This window comes from Ovis aries, chromosome 18 (assembly GCF_016772045.2).
Source record: "Ovis aries strain OAR_USU_Benz2616 breed Rambouillet chromosome 18, ARS-UI_Ramb_v3.0, whole genome shotgun sequence".
NCBI lineage: Eukaryota > Metazoa > Chordata > Mammalia > Artiodactyla > Bovidae > Ovis > Ovis aries.
This window is the reverse complement of record NC_056071.1, coordinates 62,813,137-62,839,696: the sequence shown is the minus strand read 5'-3', so window position 1 is coordinate 62,839,696 and position 26,560 is coordinate 62,813,137. Positions and strand designations below refer to the sequence as shown.

The window sequence follows — 26,560 nt, the reverse complement described above, 5'->3', positions numbered from 1 at the left end:
TCCTGACCGCCAGATACAGCAAAGCCTGGCTTATCCAGAGAACAGCTGGGTCTTCTGATTAACTCAGTTCCATCAAACTACTCAATGGATAACAGATTCTGAACAAAAAAAACAAAAAAAAAAAGTGTCTCAAGTTAAATTTTTCATTTACGGTTCAGAAGGCACTTCAAAATTCCGGAGGGCCACAGGGTCCCTGTCATTAGATCGCCAATCCTCCTGGACAGGACCGATGGAGAAGCTGAGAGAGACAGGGCTGTGTTCTGGACCTGATGGTGTCCTGGACGTCTTGTACCTGAATCACCGGTATTAGCTAGTCTGTCAATTACTCTGCAGAGTCAAGCATACAGCACAAAGACATACAGGATGTTTGCATTTTGAATAAATGGGATTGCTGTATCATGGCAGTTTATAAAATAGTCTCACGAGTCTGATATTTGACTCTAAGTAAATTCCAAAATTATAATTGTACATTTAAGAGGTCACAACATGAGAGGTCAAGTACTCACTGAGTACAGTTTTCTTAATAACCAAATCACCTTGCCAATCTGCACTCACTATCCATTCAGAAGCACGGAAGGAAGGAAGCAGCTGGCGTTCAACTGCTACAATGTGCTGACGCTGGCAGAGCCCACTAGATGGAGGGACCAAGGCTCTCCAACCAAACAGCCAAAAGCCTTAGCGTTTCCTGTGAGACCAGGGAGGACCTGCAGGAGCTGCCCTGAAGGCGGCCTGAGCAGTGGCAATGCCTGGTCTCCCCTCTGCTTGCGCCCCCTGCCAGGTGACACCTTACCTTGAGACCACACACACAGGCCGGGCACAAGTGCTTCAGTCACGTGTTTGCTGGGGGGCTAAGACCAAAATCCTGTTACCAGCGGGCCCGGCGCAGGGTCCTCTGAGGTAGTTCCTTAACTCGGGGTGCCTGCTACCTACTCTTTCAAAATTCAGTACATGTGGGAAGTATTAAAGTATCCATGCATCGCTTTAATCACAAGTCACTGTAATTGAGTGCAAAATAAAGGAAACTTTAGTTGCTTTATTTAGCTTCCAATTTCTGGGAGGCTCAAGAACTGTAATTATTCTGGACAACAAAAGGAAATAAGACTGTGCTTACAGATCTTTTTCTGCCATATTCTTTCTGTAGGACTGCTGTTTATTGTTGCCCTTTCTGTTACATGGGATGTACACATCAGGTGTTAAAAGGTACAATACATTCTACGACTGAGCACCACTTTCTGTAACTGAACAGGCAAAGAAATTACACTGAACATCAGCATCTGGCAGTATTTTTCGGAAAAGAAAAAGTGACTAAAATGGGTTTAAATTGATTAACACTATTAAATCACATCTAATATTTGATACTACATGATTCAATACAGCTATACGATACAATTATACAAAATGTGTTAACATCAAAGAATACAACCAAAATTAAGATAGCAAACAAAACCTATATAACTTTTTTTTTTGTACAGGAAAAATACTTTTGAAGTATGCATGTAACTGCCCATTCTTTTAAAGAAAATCTACTGCAAGCAAAGTTATCAACCTCCAGAAAAATCACACATAGCATTACTAAGCATATCCCCAAAAAGTGTACAATATGCACACTTGGAAAATACAAAATTAAAAAAATTGTAAGCAACAGGTGAGCTTCATATTTATAAGAATGTGAAAAGAAGTCCCATTTTTAGCTGTTGTATAAAGAATTGTCTTTTGATGTGAAGTTCATGAATCGTCCTCCTGCTGGGACCACACTTTACAAAAACACTGTGTTTTTGAAACGAGATTACAGAGCAAGATAGAGCATCTTAGCAATGTCATCTTATTAAAGTTTTTTTTTTTTAATTTTTACTACTTTATCAAAACATGTCCCTTGGGTATGTAGGATTCATTTTTAAAATTCTTTTCTAGAAACAATATACAAAGGAGAGGCGTGTTTATTCCCAATCACACTCCTGGAAGATGCTTCCCGAGGCTGAGGAGGGTCTTCTCTCTTCTTCTCACTGGTTGTTTTTGGCCTTAGCATGTGTTAAGATGTGAGATTTCAGGTTAGTTGACTGAGCAAACTTCTTATTACAACCATCGAAGGGGCACACATAGGGCCTGTCTCCGGTATGGATTCGCACATGTGTGCGCAAATTGAAGTCCAGTGAAAAGCGTTTCCCGCAGCCTTCAAACGTGCACTGTCAAGGAAAAACCAGAGATTACCCGCTTAGCCTCATGGGGCCAGGAAGGGGGCAGCTCAAGGATGTGGGGAGGAGCCTGCTTCTTCTACCTCACTCCCTGCTGCCCTGCGCCAGGGCGGGTGGGGAGCTTTCTAGACACATTCTAGAAATAGGGGCAGGGAGCTCTAAGGCTGCCCGGACAGCTCCTAGAAGACCCGTGGAGAGCCCTCATGAATTGTTTAAATACAAAACATAAGAGAAACATTCAACAAAATAGCAAAAAATCTTTCTAAATCTTACATGAGGGTCCTAACACTTCTGTAAATATTTCAAATCATAAGAGACAAATGGTTAGGAAGGTTTCTGATATCAAGTACTAAAACAAAAAGAACCATGCTAGATTAACGGCATTGCTAATCCATTCACTTGTTCATGGGCTTCTAAAAACAAGGCAGAGAACAACTTTGGAAGTTACTCTCCTGATTAAAATTTCAGAAGCTCCCTGTCAATATTCTACAAAAAATATATTAATCACATCAAGCAAACTGCTTGAATCCCAACACACAGAAAGTGCTGTTTCAGGCTCGCTCTCAAGCAATCCTGTGTTTCTCCAGACATGAAGTCCAACCCAGAAGCACCTGCCATATCCTGTCTCTGGTGCCAGAGATACGAGTGGGTGCAGCTGAGAGCCAGGGCAGCCCCCAACTGAGTCCCCAACTGAGTCCCGGGGACCCCACCGAGAGACCCTGCAGTGGCCTCTCTGGGGGGCCGCCTTGCTTACACCTGCAGGCAGAGCGGAGGGGGAAGGGAACGGGCTCTACCTGAAAGGGCTTCTCTCCAGTATGAACCAGTTGGTGTCGTTTTAGTTTGGAGCTCTCAACAAAAGCTTTGCCACACTCTGCACAGACGTGGACTCTGGGGCCGTGGGTGTGCAGATGTTTTCTCATGGCAGAGTTATCCCTGAACATCTTTGTGCAGCCCTTTGAACAGAGAGAGAAGCTTAGTGGTTCACACTGCAAACTGTTACCCACGATTCGTCCACTTAACAGCCTTCACTTACACAGTACAACAAACCCCCACCCTCCCCACTTAAATGTTGCTTCATATCACAGCAGAAATAACTAAATTATTTAAGACAGAAACCAAAAAAACCCCAGCTGAGAAAGGCCTTATCCTGTAATGCAAACTTCTGTTTTACAGTGAGGAAACTGAGGCTCAGAGATGTCTTTAAGTAGACTTGCCCAAGGTCACGCTACTAACAGGAGCCAGGCTGGGAGTAGCAGCCGACCCCGGCTCCGTGCCGCACGGCTGCCTCTCCCAGCCGCACCCCAGATGGAGAGCAGCAGCCTGGGAGACGGAGCCACGGGGACGGCGGTCCACCGCCAGCTGGGCCGTGCTCTGCGCTTACAGCGGCGGGCTGACCCTCTCCATCGCCTGCCCCACCCCCCTGCCTCTCCCCCCTTCCTGACAGAGAAAGCACCCAGAGGGTCTCCAAGGGAGTGCAGAGGACTACAAGAAGAGAGGGTCTCCAAGGACTACAGAAGAGATGTATTTTGTGAGACACCGGGAAGAGCAGCAGGGCAACTGACAGCTGAGGGCGGGGGTGTGCAGGCTAGGGAAGACGGCCCAACGCCGCTTCTTCTGCAGCCGCTGCCCAACAACGGAGCGGGGGAACGATCAGACAAGGACACAGGGCAACTTCAACGGTAAGGGGTGAGTGGGCGGAGGCCAGCTTCCGAGATCCCTAGGCTGAGTTTCCACTCAGAAAACAGAATTTCAAGAAAACCCTAACTGGGAAAGAAATACACAAAGAAGGTAGAGAGATGATGAGCACTTAAGACAAAACTGTTTTCAAATGCGTATTGGTATTTGGCCTCAACAGAAACACCTTTACGTTTCAAAATTTCCACATTAACAACATTTAAAAAGACAAAGATAAATTTGTGGGAGCACAGTCATCAGAGGTGAGATGGTGAAACTAAATCTATCCTTCTTCAACTGTTGTTGTTTTTTAAAAATTAACTCCATTCAAAACCTCTCACCGTTTTTCTGTACCACCTACGTGATACTTTTGTCAGTTTTACCTCCAATTAATTTTAAAACCGGAGAAGGCAATGACAACCCACTCCAGTACTCTTGCCTGGAAAATCCCATGGGCAGAGGAGCCTGGTAGGCTGCAGTCCATGGGGTCACTAAGAGTCGGACACGTCTGAAGCGACTTAGCAGCAGCAGCAAGTTTAAAACAGACCCAATCCGTATCTCAAAGTACTTTAGGCTATCTTTAGAAACTAATAACTACATTTGAAAACAATTAAGTACCCCCTAGCAACAAAGAGCTAACAGGTAAATTAAAGAAAATGTGGAGGAAATGATGAAGCCTTAATAGGCTTACTCTAGCACTATGCAAAATCAAATTTCCATAAGGAGCCCACAGTCCTATAAAGGTCTGTGGGTGAGACACAGCCCAATGTCGTAAGATTAGACTTGTTTAACAACTCAAAAAGAAGAAGAAAAAAAGAAGAAACAAAATCCTAACAGAGTATATTGAATATACAGTGACAATAAAAACACTGGTGCCCTACAGTAATCCCATTTCAGAGTATGTAAATTTAAGTGGCCTTTAAGGAACAACAAAACTTTCATCACAAAATACAGTCTCTTGAATTTAGAACCCAGATTCTAGTTCCTCAGTGAGTCTCAATTATGAAGATGGAAATAAAAGCGCGACTTCTTACAAGCTCTCTACAGCTTCTTCCACAGAAATGAGCACTTTCCCCTAGCGTTACTTACTTTATGAGGGCAAGCTATTGTTCTTGGAGCGTCATCTTCTTTAATTTTTCTTGGCTTCATTCTTACCAAAGGGGGGAAAAAAGAGAGAGAGAGAAAGATTTGTAGGAATGGGTAGATTCATCTGGCATAAATCATATAGTCCCTAAAATGCTTTCCCTGTAAGTACAAAAACTAAGATTACAACATGCTGCCATGAGGGGGAAGGGAGGAGAAAATGCACGTCCACGGAGGACCTGTGACTGAAGCACTCTCCCACCTACAGGTAAGGATGCTTAAGCACAACACAAGGAAGGTGCTGCCTTCAGTCTCAAAGCTAATAAGCTGGTGCATCGTTAGGGTGGCACTGCGATCTGTGTGATTTAAGTATCTGCTCCTCCTTCCGGACTCTTCAGTAAGATATGGGAGGGTCTTAAGGAGGGTGTGCATCTTATGATGGCAGAAACTACCTGTAATAGACCATTTTTAAAGGGTTACAGAAAAGTCCATTTAAACAGAGAATTATCTATCTATATGTACCTTTTTTCACACTGCTTAATTTTTATCATACTATTAGTTGCGGTGGTGGTGGTGGAAGGGAGATAACAGTTTCAAGCACTTGGGCAGTGAAGGAGAGCCTTTCGTGGAGTGACTACCTGGAGCTTGCTTGGTAACTTACCTACCTGCTATTTTCACTGAACCAACCTTTGGTCTTTTGTCAAAATTTTCTCTCCAAAACTCCCTACAGATCTGTGTGTGGTAGAGGGGTGAGGAAATAAGAGCTTCTAGAAAAACTATATGAGGATGAACATTCAGTGAACAACTAAATGAGGGTGAACTCCTAAATGAGGATGAACATTCAGTGACCACTAAGCTGATGTCCTCTCGAGTAAGCTAGCTGACCCTCACTCTCCAGACGCAAGACTGCAAGACTGCTGCGGCCATCTTCAAGTCAGCAAAGGGCCTAACAATACCAGCCTTCTTCTCTCTTTATCTGAGCTCAGATACTCCCTTCCTCTGTCAAATCTGAACTTCAGAAATCATCTCATGAAACTTGCCACACCCCGGATGAGCAGAGGTGACACAATTTTATCTGCTAGCTATAACTTATCTCTAAGGAGTCTGTTCAAGATCATACACATTTCCTACTTGGAATTCTAAGAGAATGTTTTCAGTCTGGTACCCTCCCCAGGCCAACCCTGCGGATACTTGTTCGTTCTTGTACTTGGAAGATTACCACATCAGTCAGCAAACATTTTCTAAGTGCCCGTTGTTTACAGGGCTCTGAACTAGCCTTTGTTATCTTAAATACTATTAAGTCTTGAAGTCTGGATCTGAGTCACAGAACTAAATAGGGCAAAATTGGTGCCACTGCGCCACCTGGAGGTCACAGTAACAGAAAGTGTACACCAAGAACCAAGCGTCAACCTTCCCAACTGAGGTGTTTCCTCTTTGAAGACTCCACTCAAATGCTGTCCTGGCCGTGAAGGTAAATGCATGATTGTCCAAATTCACAGAACGGTACTAACCTCAGAGAGGACGAATTTCACTGTGTGCAAATTATCTCAAAGATGAACCGCTCTCGGCTCTGTGGGTATGAGCACGGGGACAATGGCAGTGAGACGCCAGCGTCAAAAGGACAGCAGGCGTCACCCAGTTACCTCAGCGGCCCCGACCCCACAAAAATGTTTAATTCCTAGGAACTTTTATTATGGAAAATTTCAAATATACCTAACAGTAGAGAACTCTTGATTTGCCATTCACCCAACTCTTCATCTTTTTTAATGTTATTAAGTGGCATTTTTTTTAAAATGTCATTTTCAAAATGTATGCTAGTATTTAGCAATATAATTAAGTTTAGAATGAGTGTTAAATGTATCTGGGCAAACACCCTTGGACTCAAGGAGGAAGCGAAGGTATTTAATTGCAGCCACTCTTAAGCTTGTTGGCAAGTCACTAGAGAGAGGCAAATGAGGCCGGTACCTTTTACATTATATTCTAATGCAAACACTGAAAAGGTCATTTTTCAAACAAGTATGCTTAGAATTAAAGTGTTCTGTTTTTGTGAGTAAAGACTAAAATTTCTGTGGCAACAACTGGTACATCAACCTACAAAATAAATTCTGAAAAAGATGAATTTTCTTACAAGACTACAAGACTTCTACTTAGAGGATCTTCTTGACCGGCCCAAATGAGCCAGCAACCACTAAGACCTGGGCTTCCCCTTGGCTGACTTGGGCCTGGAGGCACGACAGCAGCAGGCGCCACGAGTGAGCCAGGATGGGGTGTGTGGCTGGTGCCGCAGACCTTGAGCAAATCACTAAAGTCCCCAGCCTCAGTTTCTTATTCTGTAAAAAGGTGAAATGCTACCTGATCAGAGCTGCAAAGGTTAAAAAAGAGATGCTGTGTTAAGCTTTTGAGAAACAATGGCCATTATTACTGCCAGCCTGTGCTAAATGGGCTTAGCTAAAAATGAGTTTATTGCTTTAAAAAAAAATCACAGTTGTAGTCAACAACCCAGAAGGCACTGGGGCCTCCAAACCCCCGTCATCAACTCAAGAGCTGGAGTCTGAGAAACGACAGCAAAGGCAAAGCGGAAAGGGCCTCCATGTACTGGAAGTTTATGAACAAGCCCGGGAGCCATCAAGTCTCCTGTTCAATCAAAACTCTAGTCGTAGCAGCTTTCTCTCTGACGCCTGTGGCGTCCCTGCTGATTTCACACGATGTCATCCTGTGCACACTGTAAAGGCTGGATACCAGGACCACAAACTGCAGGAATTTCCTGGACAATTTTCAGCAGGGCATTAGGTAAACCAAAAGTTCCAACTTAGTTAAACATGCAAATATCCTAGGAGCTAAGAGGAAAGGTTTCTGAAGACTCTTCAGACTGGAGCCACCTGTGCTGACAGGACAGCGGGCCCTATGCAGCGGAGCTGCCATCCGCAAGCGCAGTTCACCTCCCTCTGCGTCAGCTGAGACAGACGAACCAAAGGGTCTAAGCCAGTTCTCTCTTGGGCAATGTACAGTCATTCATGAGATATTTAAGAGTTTCAAGGCACTTTCAGCTCCCCCATCACACCTTTGTATTAACCCAGTGAAAAAACCTCAGGGCGGGGGGCGGGGGAGGGGGTAGTAACTCAGGACTGACTATTGGTTTTTCTGCTCTTCCTGGACAGGTCTCCTAAGGGCTAAGGTTAATGAAAAACACACAAATTTAACCAGGAAACGATTCTCCAGGTCCCACCCACCATGCAATTTTTGAACTATTTACTGAGAGAACATTTCAAGGAAGAACAAAATCACCATAGTCCCACCTCCGCAATACCATGACTTCAAGTTACTATTTCTTATACCTGTCCACACGCTAAGTGACTTCCTAAGCAGTCTAGGCTCAGTGCAGCTGGGACCTGAGCGTTCTCCATTTCAAGTTCAGTCCAGAACCCATCACCCCAGTATATGGAGAAGAGGGAAAAAGCAGCTCACATGGCTCCTTAAGGCAAGAATTGAGCCACACGGTGGAGGTGGGTGGAAAAACGAGGCCAGCAGAACAAGCTCTGTGCATTTTTATCAGCCAAGAAGATGAGCTCTGGTCCCCAACAAGCTCGAAATTCAGTGCTTCTTTGTCCCAGTCACCAATTTTGGGGCCTCTTCTCAAAATGTGAAGACTGAACAGAAACAGGGCACCCCAGGCTCGGCTCTTCCTCCCCACCACTGCCCAACTAGCCACTTCGTTTTACATCATCTTTTCAAGAGCCCAGAGATACTGTGGAAAATGGAGGTGAGGATGAGCCCAACCGCACAGAACCCCAATCCCACGCCTTTACTTTGCGTATGTTGTCAAGAGGAGCAAGGTTTCATTCTATTCCATACACAAAACAAAGTCTTTAACTGATTGACTGTAACAGGAAAGAAACACACACCACATTCAGATAATTACATAAGTAATGCTTACTAAAGAATCTAACTGTGTGTAAAGATCACATTTCCTGCGCTCCAGGGCCAATACAGCAGCTTCAGTACCAAAGAACCAGTTTTATTAGTCAAGTCAAAGGAGTTTTCTCTCTCTAAACAATGTCAAAATAATGTTCCATTTTTAGGTTTTCGTAACCTGCCACCCTTGTCAGGACGTTTCTGATTATCCTTTCTTCTTTAGAAAACTCTTTCGGATACCACCACCATCTTCTATCCTCTTGATCATTCTATCTACTGCTGCATGAAATGGACTTTTCTTAAAGAAATTCTTACTACCCACTGACTGTGTATTCTAAATTGAAAGTTTTCCAGCCTGCTGCGGAGCTGTCTTCTTGATTTTCTTTAGGAAGTCTTCCAGCTGATACTCACCCTCACTCTACCAGAGCACACCCTTAAGTAACCTCTTCAGAGAGGGTGCACGCAACCTAAAACTAATCCTTCAGGCATCTGAAACTGCCATTGTTTTGCCCTTGTGTTGGACAGATAGCTTTGCTGGATCAAGAATCCTATGTTATAATAATTTTCCTCAGAAACTTCAGAACATTGCTCCTCTGTCTTCTAATTATCTATTGCTGTTGAAGAAAATTCTCATTCGGGTTTAATTATCATTCTTTTGTAGGTGACCTATCTTTTCTCCCTGGAAGCCTCAGGTTCATCCTCAGTGTTTCAAAATGTCCCAAATAGATTGATACCTGGTGTCCCTGGGTCCCTGTCCCTGTGGGTGGCCTCTTCCTAAGGAGTAGGGTCCAAGGCAGCCTGACGCAGGATGGAAAGGCCTCATGGGTGCCTCCTGAGCTCAGAGATGAAACATCCTAGAGTTTCTTTCAGAGGACTGAAGACAAGCTTTAAGATCAGCTGCCCCAGTTCTCCAGGAACATGAACACGCAAAAAGTCATCAACACCTAATTACTTCTACTGCTCACTGCCTAAAAGTCCCCGCCTCTCTGAAAACCTTGCCTCAGCCCTCTGCTCTTCCACCAAGGCCGCTTCATAGCATATAATTTAGAGGCATACTTCCCCTTCCCTCTCCTGGCCCGCCTGAATCTCCACTGGCCCTTGCAATGCTGCACTTTCTTCTCTTGAGCATGCTACACCAAACTCTGCCTCCCCTCCTGCACACCAGCACCCTCCCCACTTCCCTATCACCTAAGGAGCAAAGCCTTCAATATGCGTTAACAAAAAATAAGGCACAGCAAAGTGTGCATTTGGATGCCTCTTTTGCCCCCTCCCCAAGACAGTCAAGCTACTTCTCAATCTTCCATCATCTCCTGCCACCTCAGCACACTTCTTTACACCTACAGTCTGACCTCTAGCTCAGGCCTCCGTGAGCTCTTCTCCCACTTCCTGGCTGTGCCTGCACCCATCCAGCCTGGATACAGCTGAAAAGTATCTCTCATCACACAGCCCCCTTTCTCTGCTGCTCAAACCCTTCACCAGATGGCTGCTACATACAAAGAAGCACGGGTCCTGGCCCAGTTTTCAGACTCCAATGGCCTGGCTCACATTTACCTGAACTCAATCACTTCTCTGTTGCTGTTCAGTCGCGCAGTCGCCCCGGACTCTTTGCCGCCTCATGGACCGCAGCACTTCCCTGTAAGCATCCTAATCCACAGCGAAACTCGGCTTTTGTTTCCTGAACAGGTGCTGGACACTGAGTGCGCACCACGTGCAGCCTGCCCCGGCATGGAGGCCTCGCAGACACCCATCCACCCATCAGAACCCTTATGTTCCTCAAGGCCCAAAGCAAATGCTCCCCTCCCCAGGGCTCTCCTTGCCTCCGTGTTCCCCCTGTTTATCACTGGGACTGCAGCCCATGCCCTCAATACATCTGAGTACCATAAGAAAGTTACAACAAACTTTAACAACTCCGTGACAATGTCAAACACAGGTATGATATTTGGCTCAATCTGTCCAAAAACTCTTGGCCTCACTGCTGACTATGTATCCTACAGATTCCATTTTTAGTTGTGCTTTGGGGTGGGGTGGGGGCACAGCAGGGCACTTAGTTATCTAATTCACAGACCTATATTTAAAATATGAATAGCAATAAGAGCTGGAACACGATTCAGTAACAAGAGGATAGGGCTTTACCTTTTTTAAAGCCATGATAAATCAGAAATAAATTAATCTTTGTATTCCCTACCACACTACAGTTTCACTGGAAAGGAGAAAAGGGTACAGACTCTTATCAAAGCATAATAGGATTCTTATACCCACCTGACACGTAGAGAAACTAAGGTTTCAAATGGCTGGAGGCCACCCACCTTGACTCTGGCAGGCAGGGAGAAACCATGACACCCCAGGGTCTCCAGCTTTTCTCTATTCTGCTCTCCAGAAGAGGAGAGGGAAGAAGTGTCTACTGTTAGAACAGGCGTGCACAGACTTCTTTCTTACTCTACAACCCTGTCCTTGCCTCAATCTCCTGGGCTCTTCCAGGCTCTATCCAACCTCAAGCACGTCCAGGGAGACCACCTGCTCCAGACTTTACCAGTTCATTTCACTTAGAATCTTACGTCTCTGCGGGTTTTCTCCTGTCCTTATAAAAACTGCCAAGCAGTACTAGAAAATAATGTAAAAGGGGACCAAGGCTTCTCTAAGGACCCGGCTGGTTTCAGTCAAAACAAATAAACAGTCACTGGGTTCAGACCTGCCTTCCTGCTTCTTACCTTGGACAGTTGAGCACAGGGTCCTAGACCTAAATATGTGATCCCCTCCTGTCATGCCAGCTAAAAATCAACACAACACCAGGAGCCTAACTGATGATACGTCGAAATTGGAGCGTACGAAGTCCTTCCTATTGGTCAGCTGTACAAACCTAGCATAGACTCAGGGCTCCAGCAGCTTCAGACCAGGACAATACCCGCAAACTTAAAATGTAGACAAAGAAGCCAGGATGCAGTGTCAAGACATCCATTTCCAAACAAAATATTAAAAACGTGCAGCAAATGTGTTTATTCATAAGCCACATCAATTACAGAATTTAGAAGTATGTATTTGCTTCATCTCATTCAAATCTAAAACGGTGCCACTTAAAAGCAAAGTTACCACTGAAAATGAAAGCCAACCACTTTTGTTTCAGAAGCTTCCTGGGAGCAAGAACAAACCACTATTGTTATTTAGGCACCAAAAATCACAGCTGGCAACACTCAAGCACTTTCTCTAACCAGAAGGAAGGGTAACTTACCTAGCAAATTCTGCTAGTTGTTTGGGGTCTGAGAGGTCAATGCCAGGTATCCCTCCAGGAGGAAGTTTCTTTCCTGTCATATATTCTGAATAATCGGGCGGTGAGTTCTCTCCAATGATCTGTTCTTCAACCACCGTCTCATGGTCGATATCTTTTTTTTCATCTGAAAAGCATAAGATGGATCGTCTTAGCTGAGTGAAGTTATGTGAGCAAACACATTTTAAAAACTATAAAAAGTGCTTTCATCAGCAGCTTCTTAAACGGGGTGATTTACAGCCACTATCTCTTAACCACTCAGGCCAGTCTCCCCTCAATCTCTTAAAAGCCTGTTGCAGCCTGAAGGTCACCGAAAGTCTCAGGGCCAAAGTCAGCAGCTCTTTCCTGCGTTCCTTCTGAGCCTAGCGGGAAGAGCTGGCCATTATTAGTGGCGTCCTCAGCACCTAGCTCGCTCCTCCTACGCCCGCGCCTCTGGCTTACTCTCCGCTTCCCTGCTTCTCCTCCTCCCTTCTCGGAGTTCTGCTTTCTGTCCACCACACACACTTCCTGTGAACCACCAATTCTGCATGGCTGACTCAAATTCGATTTTCTGGCCTGCACCTCTTAGTGAGCCTCTTGCCTACCTATCCAGCTCCTCATTCTTCACTCCAGCTATACCGGCCTTTACCTCAAATGTACCTTGGACGATGCACCTCATGGCCTTTGCCCGTGCAATTTTTATTGACTACAATGTGCACTCATAGCTGTCTGATTTTCATCATCCACTTCCACTGGACTGCCAACTCTCTGAGGACAGGGATATGTCAGTTTTGATCCCCACGCAGCCTTCACAGCCTGGCTCAGAGCCTGCATACAGGTCTGCACGTGTGCTGAGTCGCTTCAGTCGTGTCTGACTCTTTGTGACCCCATGGACTGTAGCCCGCCAGGCTCCTCTGTCCGTGGGATTCTCCAGGCAAGAATACTGGAGTGGTTGCTATTCCCTTATCCAGAGGATCTTCCCAACCCAGGGATCAAACCCAGGTCTCCCACGCTGCAGGCAGATTCCTTGCTGCCTGAGCCACCAGGGAATGTTGGTTCTCAAATGTGTTCAAAGAATGTAGCACAACTCCACTCATACGTCTCACCACCGCCACATCTAACAGGTTAAAAAAAAAAAAGGAAGACGGACTCCCACAATCAATCTCCTATATTCCAAACACCAAGTCCTAATTATCATTCTAGATCCTAGGCTGTCTGATCTCACTTTACCATATCTAGTCTTCTATTTCTCCTTGGGTCAAATTCTCTCAGGGCTGGTTGATTCTGTCACTCCAGCCTCAAGAGTCTTACCCTGAACTCCTGGATTATTTATGAATAGTAACACTCACAAACTCTAAATCACGCTGTTTTGAACTTTTGTTGGCCTTGTCTCTCAAGTTAGAGTGAAGCACCTGGAGGGCAAAATCCCAGCCTCCTACTACGTCGGTGACTAAAGCAGAAAGCAGACTGTGCCCAACTCTCAGTGCCAACTGAGCTTGTGCTTCTCCATCGAACTGCTTCACCACGAAAACCACCGGAGACAACAGGCTCAGACTCTGCGTGCTTCTCCTTCCCCCACTCTTTACATTAGGGAGCATTTAAGTCATTACAAGGAACCACAGAACATCCCAGCAGCTGACACTTTATTCAGTGTTTACGAGAAGACACTATTTTAATCACCACACATATTACCCTATGAAGTGGGCAAATTAGCAAGTTCAGTTTACAGGAGAGAGACCTGAGGCACAGAGAGCTAAGTGACTTGTTCAGGGTTAACCAGCCACTAAGTGACAGGCTGAACTCGCGAAGTCTAAGACCCTAGCGCTGAGCTGTTAAACTCGGCCCACCTCTTGTTTGGAACTGGAACCAGACCGTGTATCCTGGGTTACCCCATGACATAGGAAGAGACCTAAGAGAAAGCAGCTGGCTGTATTAAGGACAGGAAGTGTAGTTACCGATCACCAGTTCCAAAGCTGGGACTGCACACTAACCAGATTCTTTCATTTCTTTTCTCAGGGCTGTGATAATTCTTATACCCTCTGATCTCTCCAACTGAGGCACAGCTACTAGGACATCAACCTTCTACTGGCACCAGAATGAACTGGTGTGTAGGGAGGCTATTCCCGCCCCCCCCCCCACTGAAGTTATTTTTCTTCTCATGAAGAAACACTCTTGTTTGTATCTTTTTCATACAAGAAAGATGGCAAGGTTGAGAATCACTGCTGCCCTGAGAGCCGCTGATAAGGATTACGGAAGAGTGCCGGGGCAGGATGGCGGCCAGGTGCTTGGCATGACGGAGTCGCAAGCTCAAGCACTATGGTGTTGGTGCAGCACATATGAACTCTCCTGGCACTGTTCTCAGCAACAGAGACAAAGCCAGGTCTCTGCCCTCACGGGACTTGCATTCCAGCGAGGGAAGTTGTCTCAGTTTAGGCTACTGTGAACAAAAATACTCTAGGGACTTCTCTGGCGGTCCAGTGGCTGAGAATCTAAATGGCAACACAGGGGGCATGAGTTCAACCCCTGGTTGGAGAGTTAAGATCCCACAGGCCACGGGGCAGCTAAGCCCTCACTGCAACTGTGAAGTCCGTGTACCATAACTAGAGAGAGGCCATGCGTTACAACCAGAGGCCCCATGGGCTGCAACTAAGGCCCAATGCAGCCGTCAACAATAAAGAAAGGTTTAAGGAACACTCCAGACTGGGCTGCTTAGAAAGAGATGGGTTCCTTACATTCCTGGATGTCAAGGTGCCAGCTCATTCAGTCCCGTCTTCGTCGTTCACCACCAGATGCCTCCTTGTTGTATCTTCACATACACATCGTTGTCTCGTTCCATTACGTAATTTCTGTCTCTTCTTGTAAGAGCACTAACCCATTCATGAAGGTTTCGCCCTCAAACCTAGTAACTTTCTAGAGGCCTCAACTCCTAATAACAGTGTATCAGGGATTGGGGCTTCAACACATGAATTCTGGGGTGACACTGAAGTCCAATGAGGGAATATCAGAGGAGTTATTGGTTCCAACAGTCAGCATAGGGTACCCAGAGAACAGTCAGATAATTAAGAATTAGAATATAAAATATGCATAAAATAAACCTAAAGTAGAGGCTGACAAGATTTTTATGTCTATTTTGGTAACACAGACATTACTTATCTTCTGAATCATCCATACTTCACAACTGAGCAGCATCAAGTATACTCATAATGTTGCGTAACTACTGAGCTTGCGCTTTAGCCACTCAGTCAGGTCTGACTCTTTGGGACCCCATGGACTGCAGCCCGCCAGGCTCCTCTGTCCATGGAATTCTCCAGGTAAGAATACTGGGGTGGGCTGCACTGTATCTCCAGGGCATCTTCCCAACCCAGGGATCAAATCCGAGTCTCCTGCATTGCAGGCATATTCTTTACCATCCGAGCCACCAGGAAGTCCATGTATAACTATTACCACTATCTATTTCCAAAACTTCATCATCCCCAATAGACACTTGCTACTCATTAACCAACCACCCTTCTTCCCCTCAGTCAGTGGTAACCTCTAGTGTACTTTCTGATTTCATGAATTTGCCTACTCCAGATAACTTTCCTAAGTGGAATCATATATTCTTTGTCCATCTGTACCTGGCTTGCCTCACTAAGCATGTTTTCAAGGTCCACTGTGTTGTAGCAAATATCAAAATTTCATTCCTTTTCACAGGTGAATAATATTCCTATACGGCACAATATGGCCTTTAGCCTATCCATTCATCTACTGAGGGCACTTGTGATGTTTCCACCTCTTGGCTACTGTGAACGATGCTGCTATGAATGAGGTTGTGCTCATATGCCATCGATTTTAGAAACACAGTTTTGCTGTAAACACAGCCACGCTCATTTGTGAATATCCTGTCTACGGCTGCTTCCCTGCTGCATGAACACATGGAGGTGCTCAGCTGCATCTGGACCCACAAAACCTGAACTCCTCCTCATCTAGCCCTTTACAGAGGAAGCCTGCTCACCTAAGCCCTTTACAGAGGAAGCCTGCTCATCTAGCCCTTTACAGAGGAAGCCTGCTCATCTCTGGCCTGTATGATGGGATTTCACTCAGAAAATGGGATTAAGCTATAGTGGAATTCCCCTCTTGGAAACAAGGAATGATTCCTGCAATCATCGGCATCAAGGAATCAATGATGGGATTTACTACCAAAAACGACACTTATCAACAGGTCTTTGAAAACTCCACAAAAACAAAGTTCTATTGGTCTAAGTTCTAAAGAACTGCTGTGGTTACTGTATAATTTCACAATATAATGTTTATAAATTTGTATATCTTACTTATTCCCTAACAGTGTATTTCATAGAAGTTAATTTAGAGAACTCCTTGAAGGCCAGTGCACAGAAACCATAAAACAGACAATTGTTAACTATTTAACAGCATTTAAGAAAATCAACTATTCACACAGGAAGAAAACCACATTTCAAAGACTGCTAGAAAAATGACAAAAGATGCTACTGCCAGAAGAAATCAAAGACATCATATGCCTCATTTACAGCAAGAACTGGACATGCACCACAGCAACAGATCACATTATGTCAATGTTTGCTATGATTTGGCCATTTTATCTGATTTTTGCAAAGAAAGTCATCAGATGCTTTTGCCAAACAGAAATTTACGATGCTCTAAAAAGAGAAAAGCTGCATTTACAAACCACATATACGTAAGCTTCCCTCTTCAAAAAGTGTAAGTAAAAGGGAATGAAAAAGAACAACAAGAAAAAAACCCAAAATACAAGTATTAACTCATGGTTTTTTTGTACGATTTTATTTAAATATGTTTTACTGTTATGTATTCAAACAATTTCACTGTTTGCAATGGCCATTATTATACCCCTTCCATTTCATAATTACTGCTGAAATAGATTCACTGTATAGTAGGGGAAGATGTTAACTGATCAGCTCTGAAACACATCTAAGCAAAGCCTGTTCATGAAGTGAAGTATCTAAATCTGCTTTAAAAAGTGTATATATTTATTCTTCTCTGGAGTCTTCCTTGAGGGCAGCACTCAGTCAATTGTCTCACTGTTTCAGGAGACAGGATTAATCCACAGCAGAAGCATCATCAAAGTCAGCTCCTATGCACCTGAATCCAACACAACACTGCAAATTAAAATGGAAACCAAGGCTCAGTGCTCTCGCTTGGAAAAAAGCTGAGAAAACAAGTCAGCGATTCAAAGAAGTGAGGTGGCAGGGGGAAATGTACTGGGAACTTCCAGACAAAACTGCGCGTTACATGATTCTTGTACTCACTAATACTCCTGCCAGAGGCAAATGATCAAAGCTAAATGGCTTAAGATGGAAGGTGTGGAAAAGCCAACTTTAGCCAATATCATCCAGGAATGGGGTGGCACACCTTGAGTTATTTCAGCAGAAACAGCTATTCTTTCATATTTTAAAGACAGTCTTTAGTTTCTAAGTTACCAAAGCGATAGCCCCCCCAGCCTAGTTTGAGAGACAGACTCAAAACATTTAGTCAAAAAGAAATGACTAAGGAGCTAAACCATGCCAGAGGCCCAGAAAACAGAATCAGAAGTCGAGCTTCACGTGCCCTCCATGCTCCAACCAAGCTGCTCTGCTTGCAGTGTTACTCAATGTCTCATAACACAACTTTCCTCTCCTTTCTTGCCCACCTCTCATCCCCAATCTGGCCTTTCCAAAGCCCACGTCAAGCTCTCTTTCCTTTAAGAGGCCTCTCACTCCTATCACTGACCCGTGTTTGGCTTCCTTAATTTATGAAAAGGTAGACCACCTAACTTATGTTGTTCTTCAGTCGCGGAGTCGTGTCTGACTCTTTGCGACCCCACGGACTGCAGCACGCCAGGCTTCTGCTAAAACAAGGTAACGAATTAAATGGCAACCAGTGTGTCTGCAAAGAGGTGTGTACCTTTATTCCAATAAACAAACCTTTATTCCCCTTTGCCCTCCCTCTTGGGCCTAAGGGGAAGAGTAGGTCTTATGGCTTAACAGTTTTTAAAGAATGTTGAATAAGCAAGTAAAGAAGCACCTTCAATTACATTGCTTAAATTTAAGCCTTCTGGCCTTTCAAAGACATGTGAACTCTGACACTACACTAGTTGGAATCGGTGCACTGCTCTCACTCATGGCTCCCTTCATATAGAAGATAGTTTATCTTAGAACTCAGTCTTGACTAAGAAAAGCTTGATTCCCCTAGAAGTCTATCCTGTCTTAGGATCAGCTGTCAGCAGTATGGTTTCCTCTTCTATCTTGATTGCCAAGAAGCTCATTAAGGTTGACACTAAGATTTCCTTTTTTTCTGTGATCCTGATTTTCTGTTTTCATCCATTTCATATATTTACCTATTTCTCTACTATTTGTGGGTCACCTGGGCTAGATTTTGTTTCTCCACATCTTCCATCTTAGGCCTTTAACTTTGGTTTGACCGTTCTAGGTAACCTTTGGCCATTATTTACTCACCACTGCCACCAACCCAAACTCCACCAAAATGCATGTGTGTGTCATGCTAAGGTGCTTCACTCATGTCTGACTCTTTATGACCCTATCAACTGTAGCCTGGCAGGCACTTCCATCCATGGGAATTCTCCAGGCAAGAATACTGCAGTGGGTTGCCACGCCCTCTTCCAGGGGATCTTTCCAACCCGGGGATTGAACCTGGGTCTGGTTCTAAAGAACCCGGCAGCAGGTGGGTTCTTTACCACTACCACCACCTGGGAAGCTCCAAAATGGAGCATAGCTATAACTGAGATTCATTGCCAAGCAACAAGCAAAAATCAGACACAGGCTGTTTTCCACATTTCTCCACTAACAGAGGCCTCAAGTAGGGACACTATCATTTACTGGGTACCTATTTCATGTCAGTAACTGTCACATTAATTCAAACAGAACCTTTATATTAACCTCTTGTTTCTGGCCAAAGAAATCAAGCCTCAGAAACGGGAAGTGGTAGGACTTCCCTGGTGGTCCAGTGGTGAAGACTCTGGCCCTGCCACTACCCGGGGCACAGGTTCGATACCTGGTGGGGGGACAGAGACCCCACATGCTGCCGCACTGCATGGCCAAAAAAAAAAAGGAAAAGAAGGGAAAACCAAAGAAATGCAAAGGAACGTACTCAAAGAAGCACAGTTAAGTGATAGATCCAGGATGTCAACCTAGAATCGATTAACATCCATGCCTTTTCTGACTCCGCGACCCCGTGCACTGTAGCCCGCCAGGTTCCTCCGTCCATGGGATTTTCCAGGCAAGAATACTGGAGTGGGCCGCCACTGCCTTCTCCAATGGCTGTAATAAATGCTACTTTACCCTCGCCTCACCCTCAACTATTCCTTTTCTCAAAGCAGCAATAAGAGGAGAGTGGCACTGTGGGCTCCAGGCCAGGACTCAGCCCGACAGCACAGCTTGCAAGCACTCACGCAGTTCTTTCCTGAGGCTCCTCTATGTGCCCCGGACCATCTGCAGGGTTTCAGCCCGAGACTCAGCACTTTACAGAAAGCAGACAGACAAGCGGCAAGCGAAAAGATAAACGCAAGACAACTTCAGACGGTGCTACAAAGAAAATAAAACGGGGTTAGGAGATAAGAGTCATAAGTGCTAATTTGAAAGGATGCAAGGGCAGGCCTCTCAGAGCTGAGACTTATGGACATCTGGGATCGGAGCACTGGACACAGAGGTGCTGCTTCCAGAGAACAAGTGCGAAGCGACAAGTTCAAGAAACTTAGGAAGGGTGGAGCATAATGGGAGCAGAGGGATAAGAAGCAAGTCTGGAAGGAAAGCAGGGGCCAAATCATGTGTGGCCTGGCAGGTTATGAGAAGTCTGGATTTTACTGAATGCAATAGTGTGCCTCTGGGATGTGTGTGTAGATATAAAACGTTAAGTTTACCAGTCTAAAATCATTTTTAAATTTACAGTTCAGTGGCGTTAAGTATATCCACACCTGCTGTATTTGTAGAATTTTTAGGCAAGGGAGTAAATTCATATAATTTAAATCCTAGAAATAAAATTCAAAAAGGAATACTGTGTGACCCAATCAGATCCCCAAAAGTGAAATCCACAGGTCTGTATTTGGTCCTTGTCAAGTCTATAAAAACGTATTCAGTCTAAGAATCACATGTAATACTACAAATTACAAGTGAGATACCGAAAAAATGCAAAATTCAAAACCAACTGTCAATTCGGAGTTGTGGCAGCAGTGTCCCTCCAGTTTTTTGGTGATGCTTAGAAGCGAGAAGAAAGGGGACAGAAGAGGGCTGAGCTGAGAACCGTAACCCTGTGGAGTGTCTGAAGAGTGTGCGACGCTTTGTGAGGCACTAGAAATTCTACCTGGAGCTTGTGGCTCTCCCAGAAGAGGAGACAGGTCCACCGCACAACAGCTTCCACAAAACACTGCCTCTCTCTCCCTGCCCCTCAGCTCTTACACTCACGGGGAATGATTTACACAATAAAGAAGAGTCCATCACAATCATTTACATTAGCTTAATGTTTAATCCTATCTGAAACCACAGTATAAGACTAAAGTAACTGAATAGTTAACAAAAATTTTGCCCTACAGAGTTCCCATTATCTCACCGTGTCATGTTAAAATTGGGTCGTTTTGCTTTAAGAAATTGAGTATATTGCTTCCTTTCCTCACAAAGGAATTCATAAGGTAGAATGTCTTTGCGGTAAAGGAAATGAAAAATGCCTTCACGGGTCCTCCTACCCCAACAGGGCGTTTTACAAAGACCCCAAGGGCAGAAGCTGAGACATGCCAAGGTCAGCTCTCTGGGCACTGCCCTCTAAAGGGAAATTTGATGCTACTACTAACAAGATTCTCAAAAACCACTGGGCTTGCTGTTATTGATAATTAATCACTAGGCTAAACACAATGGGACCTACTAACACAAGACCCTTCAGACTAAGAAACAGCTCCTCTCCCGACCTGTTCACCATAAACAGGAAGACACAAGTTTACACAATATAGTCAACTAGCTTCCAAGACCTCCCTGCATCTTCCTAACCATCTGCCAACAGTAAAGAAATACTTGTTTTTTTCAACGTCCAAGTGGTGTTGCAGATGCCAAATTTTGAAAATATTGAGTACAGTGAATGGTTAATACTGTAGAATACAACTCACTAGTAAATGTTCCAGATTTAAAAATTACAAACAGTTTTCGCTTTTACGCTTTTCCTATGGAAGTAGTAAGGGCAGTTTATAAACTGGTCACCAAATGTAGATCTTGAGAAATGTTCATTCTTAATTGCTTTTGCTAATAACCTGTTATGCCCTAAGTTTCCCAGCCTTAAAACAAACCGATCTTACTAAAGGAGACTTCAAAACAAATAGAAAGCCTTTTTGTAAATATTCACCCAGGAGTATAGCATATTAAAAAAAAATTATTCTTTATTTTCTCCCAAAAGCCTGAAATGTTAGTTTTAGGTAGGTCAGGAGTCCTGACCTTTCTGATATGGATTTTTCTTTTCCTACTGGAGGAGACAGCTGTTGACTAGGGGTGGGAGGGAGGTTAATAACCAGGAGACAAAAGTCTGACAGCAGAGGCTTGTAAGTAAGCCAGGCTTCCAGAGCCACTAGGTCAGGAAGCAGGATCTATGAGTCAGGCTGTCCTATGTAGGTCATGGGGGTGACTCGATTACTTTGGAGGGTTCTCTGGGCTTGGCTCCATGGGAGTTTACATTTACAGCTTCTTTCCGTAGTGATAAACAGCATGTTAAAAAAGGAAAAATAGCGGGTTGTCAGAACTAGTAATTTCTGGCAAACTTGAAACTTTCTGAATATATGAAAATGAGAAAAAATTTAATACTTTTTGACTCTCTTTCAATTTGCTGCTTTTAGTATCAATGGTTTTCTGGTCTTAGATGTTTTACTCAATCTAGCACAAAGCACTTCCATATTCTAACGGAAGATAATTAAAATACTTACAGCCTTGAGTGAAGGTCACATATTCTAACTACCTGAAACCTCAAGATTCAAAAGCCTTTTTGGTTCCTCTCAAAACTAAATGTTTTAAATACACAGCTTTTACTATTAGCTTTCCTACTCAACCCAGTGATTTTGTTAAGTGGTTTAGTTTTTAATAAATTCTACAAAATAGGATGTCCCTCCTAAACTATCATGATGAACATCTAGGGGGGGAAATACATAATACCATCCCTTAAATTTAGCAATAATTAAATGTTCATTAATTATACACTAGGAAAGATGCAAGAACAAATATGGGCCTTAACCAAAGGATTATGGATATTCAAAACACAGCTAAACTGTGATTAAATGCTAAAACAAGTTCGGTTGTAACTAGACCTTAATTTTCTCATCTGCAAAAATAAGCAGCTTCTGTGGCATAGTATTCAGCTGTAAAAAGTAACGAAGTACACTCTACAACTTGGAAGAACCTTGAAAACAGACTAAGAAAAAACAATATAGTGTATGATTTCACGTAAATGAAACGTCCAGAATAGGCAAATCCAGGGAAAAGGCAGATTAATGGCTGGGTGGGGGGAGTGGGGGAGAGGGAAATAGCAGCCAGTTTTTCTGGGGTGACAAAAATGTTCTAGAATTAGACAGTGGTGATGATTCCACAACCTGGTGAACAAACTAAAAAGCCACTGAACCAGGTACATGTGATGTTAATTAGTTAAAAAAGAAGGGGGGGCAGGTCTCTAGGGACCCTTTCAGAGCTAAAACCACTCTACTACAGGAATACTAGACTCCCCTCTGCCATCCCATTCAAAAGATGCCAACCACACAGTTCAGTTACTCTGTGGGAAATTTAAATGAAGATGGCATACAAGCAAAAGCAGCCCATAAAATCCAAGTGCTTTGTTTCTCATTACTTTTTTTTTTTAGCCAAGAGGTACTACCAATTAATAGAGCCCTGATATACCCTACGTGTATTGTTATTTTTTAAAAGCACTTTAGGTTAACTAAACTTGAGCTTAGACCAAGGGACTGTTTTAAAAATTCTCTTGCCTAGGATCAGATGTAATCAAGGACATGAAAGCACTGTGCATAATGCCTACCAGTCAACACACACAGAAATTAAGCCTAACAATTAACCTGCTTTGATTTCTTCATCTGTTATCAGTTATCCTATTTCATTTCTGAAGATGAAACTAAACACAGAATTTGAACTTGGGACATGTAGAGTTAATCACAAACTATTTCACTTCTCTTAGGTAAAAATTCCAAACCACAAGGACAAAGAAGAGGAATAGTTTACCACAAAACATGTAAGAGAAAACAAGCAATTCTATGTTAATCCCATCAAATGTTTATAACCACCTTTATGCTGGAGCAGGCAATGGCACCCCCACTCCAGTACTCTTGCCTGGAAAATCCCATGGACGGAGGAGCCTGGTAAGCTGCAGTCTATGGGGTCGCTAAGAGTCGGACACAACTGAGCGTCTTCACTTATGCAGGGTACTGCAACATGCCAAACAACTCTTTAAAGAAGGGGACTTTAAAATATCCCTGAAACTGTACAAGCCTGGAGCAATCACTTGCAGAGGAAGTAATGACTTTTAAGCTAACTTGATACATACCACTTCAAGTAAAGTCTACATTATCAAGCGTTCCTTCGGGTATGGAGAAGTGGGTTAGCAATTTGGTAAGATCAAATGCAGAATACATAAAGTATCCTGGTTTGCTAAATTACTTAAAGCCAACATGATTGTACTGTGAGAAAAAGTAAATATAGCTTCATGTGGTTAATGTTATCTTTACCTAAATACCTAATAATATCCTGAATTCAGCAAGTGGTGGTTTAAAACGTAACAATCGTGTCCAACTCTTTGCGACCCCATGGACTGTAACCTGCCAGGCTCTTCTATCCTTGGGGTTTATCCGTAGAATACTGGGATGGATTGCCATTTCGTTCTCCAGGGGAATCTTCCCCACCCAGGGATCGAGCCTGGGTCTCCTGCATTGCGATTGCAGGCGGATTCTTTACCAGCTGAGCCACCGGGGGAAGCTCTGAATTCAGCAAATTCATCAGTAACCAGCACAGCCTCCCATAATCCACTATTAATAATGGAAAAGTATGGCTTCTAGTTCCTACATGACCACTGTGCAATCATTCTGCACTACCAGAAGGTATACCGAAGGTATCTTTGGATAGCCTCTTAAATACTAAGATATGTCTCACTTAAATATACGGCTCCTGCGAAACTCTGAGAGTTCCACAAGGCCCTCAGAAACCCAGAGCAGCAGAGCTGTGAGCAAGTGCTATTACTGAGGGCACCTCCGCTCCGCTGCCAGTCCTGAGTCACAGATCCACAGAAACCTGGAGCTTTCACAGCAGATAGAACCAGACCTGCTTCAACCCAGTCTTTTTGCCTATTTCACTCGTTCTCGTGAATTTTAACAACCCTAAACACGCAACGTTCAGATTTCGAGGCTTCATCCAATTCTGAGAATATATATTAAACAGAGTGGGAGCAACTGTGGTGAAAAGGATTCTACCACTTTAATTATCCACGTACCAGATTATCTCGTTATGGCAGGATTATTCTCAACCTATTTACCATTTCAACCTAAATTTAACATGATAGCCTGTGGACAAGGTAATAAGATACAGACAGGAAAACACTACTTACAAAGTAAAATCAAAACAGATTACACATGCAGACAAGCCTTTTCTGCCCTTTTTTTCCTGGTCCTCGTTCAGAGCAGTGTTGAAGAGCAGAAAAGACCCTTTTCTAGAACCCCTTCTTTTCACTGGAAGTTTTCTAGCAAGACACGTGGAAACTTAAAAAAGACTCGATTTTACCAATTTAACGGCAAGCGCGCAGAACAAATAACTTAAGAAAACAAAACTCCCTCAAGGGCGAAGGAGTCGGTCCTCTGCAAAAACCCGAGACTCCTCACCAGGCGCCGCGGGGGGGAGCAGAGGCGAAGGCCCCGCCGCCGCGCGGTGACAGAAGCCCCGCCGCCGCCGAGCCCGCACACGCGAGCCCGACGCGCCGCCGAAGTCCCGCCCCGCGAGGCGAAGGGAGGCGAGCCGAGGGAGCGCCGCGCGGCCGGAGGGCGAGCGCAAGGCCGCGGAGCGCGCCTCCCGGGAGCCGCGGCGGCCCCGGGGCAGGAGCGGGGGGAGGCGGAGTCGGGCGCGCGCCGCCCCCCAGAGGAAGGCCGGGGAAGGGCGGCCCGGGCCGGGCGCGAGGGCCAGGCCGCGCCGCCCCGCCGCCGCCCCCGGGGGCCTCGAGGCGGGCGGGCGCCGCGGACAACGGGCCCCGGGCCGGCCGTTGGCCGAGCGCGCCCCGCCCCGCGCGCCCCGCCCCGCGCCGCGCCGCGCCGCGCAGAGCGGCCGCCCCGCCCGGGGAAACTACGCCATTGCGGCCTAGCGGGCGGCGCCGCGCCGCCGCCGCCATCTTCGCCGCGCCGCCGCCCGCCGCCCCCGCCATCTTTTGGGGCCGCCATACTTGCCCCGCGAAGAAGATGGCGGCGCCCATCACACACATAAAACATGGCTTCCCTTCAAAACAAAAACATCCCCGGGGCCGGCGCGCGCCGGCGCTCACCTGAGGACCACATGGTGACCGAGAACTCGCCCTCCAGGGTCTTGATCTGCACCTGCTTCTGCTCCCACTTCTTGTTGCCCGCGTCCGCGCCGCCCGCCGCCCCGGCCCCGCCGCCGAGGTAGCCCTTCTTGCCGCTCTTCTTGCCGCCGCCCTTCTTGACGCGGCCGCCGCCCGACGACGACGAGCCGCCGCCGCCGCCGCCGCTCTTGCCGGCCGCCGCCACGGTGACCAGCGTCTGCTCGATGTAGTCGTCGTCGCCGCCGGCCGGCGCGGGCACCGGGATGAGGATCTGGTCCTCGAAGCCGTCCTCGGCGCGCAGCCCGTCCGAGTCGTCGCCGCCCACCACCTCCTCGCGCGTCTGCACCAGGATCACCTCCTGGTGGTGGTGCACCTGGGTCGGGTCGTCGGTGACGAGCGGCTGCAGCGCGATCATGGGCGGGTGGTGGTGGTGGTGGTGATGGTGGTGGTGGTGGTGGCCCGCGTGCCCGTGGCCGCCCCCGCCGCCGTGGTCGCCGCCGCCGCCGTCCTCGTCGTCGTCGTCCTCCTCCTCCTCCTCGCCCACCACCGTGGTCTCGATGGTCTCTACGGGGATGGTCTCCACCTCGATCTCGTGCAGCTCCACGATCTCGGCCGGCATCTCCGAGCCGTCCGTGGCGATGTAGAGGGTGTCGCCCGAGGCCATGACTGAGGGCTCGGCCGCCACGGCCGCGGCGGCCTCAGCTCCGGGGCTGCGAGGAGGCGGCCGGCCGTGGGGAAGGAAGGCTGAGGGAGGAAGGCGGCGGGCGGGCGGGCGGGCGGGGGGGAGAGGGGGCGGGCGGCGGGGGGAAGGGGCGGGCGCGGCGGCGGCGGCGGCGGGCTTCCCCGCCTCCTCGCCTCGGTGCGCCCCGCGCTCGCTCGGCCGCTGCTCGCCCCGGCGCCCCGCCGCGCCGCGCCTCGGCCT

General features: G+C 46.0%; 1 protein-coding gene across 1 annotated transcript; it reads right to left on the bottom strand.

Annotated features, from left to right (window-relative positions):
• Positions 1-1,013: 1,013 nt before the first annotated feature.
• Positions 1,014-26,397, bottom strand: YY1 (YY1 transcription factor). Its single transcript, XM_027957397.3, has 5 exons — positions 25,621-26,397; positions 12,088-12,250; positions 4,956-5,016; positions 2,987-3,145; positions 1,014-2,183 (listed from the first exon to the last, which is right to left on the bottom strand). The coding sequence occupies exons 1-5, from the start codon at positions 26,300-26,302 to the stop codon at positions 2,001-2,003; spliced, it is 1,248 nt and encodes a 415-aa protein (XP_027813198.1). The 5' UTR covers positions 26,303-26,397; the 3' UTR covers positions 1,014-2,000.
• Between the last annotated feature and the right edge of the window lie 163 nt (positions 26,398-26,560).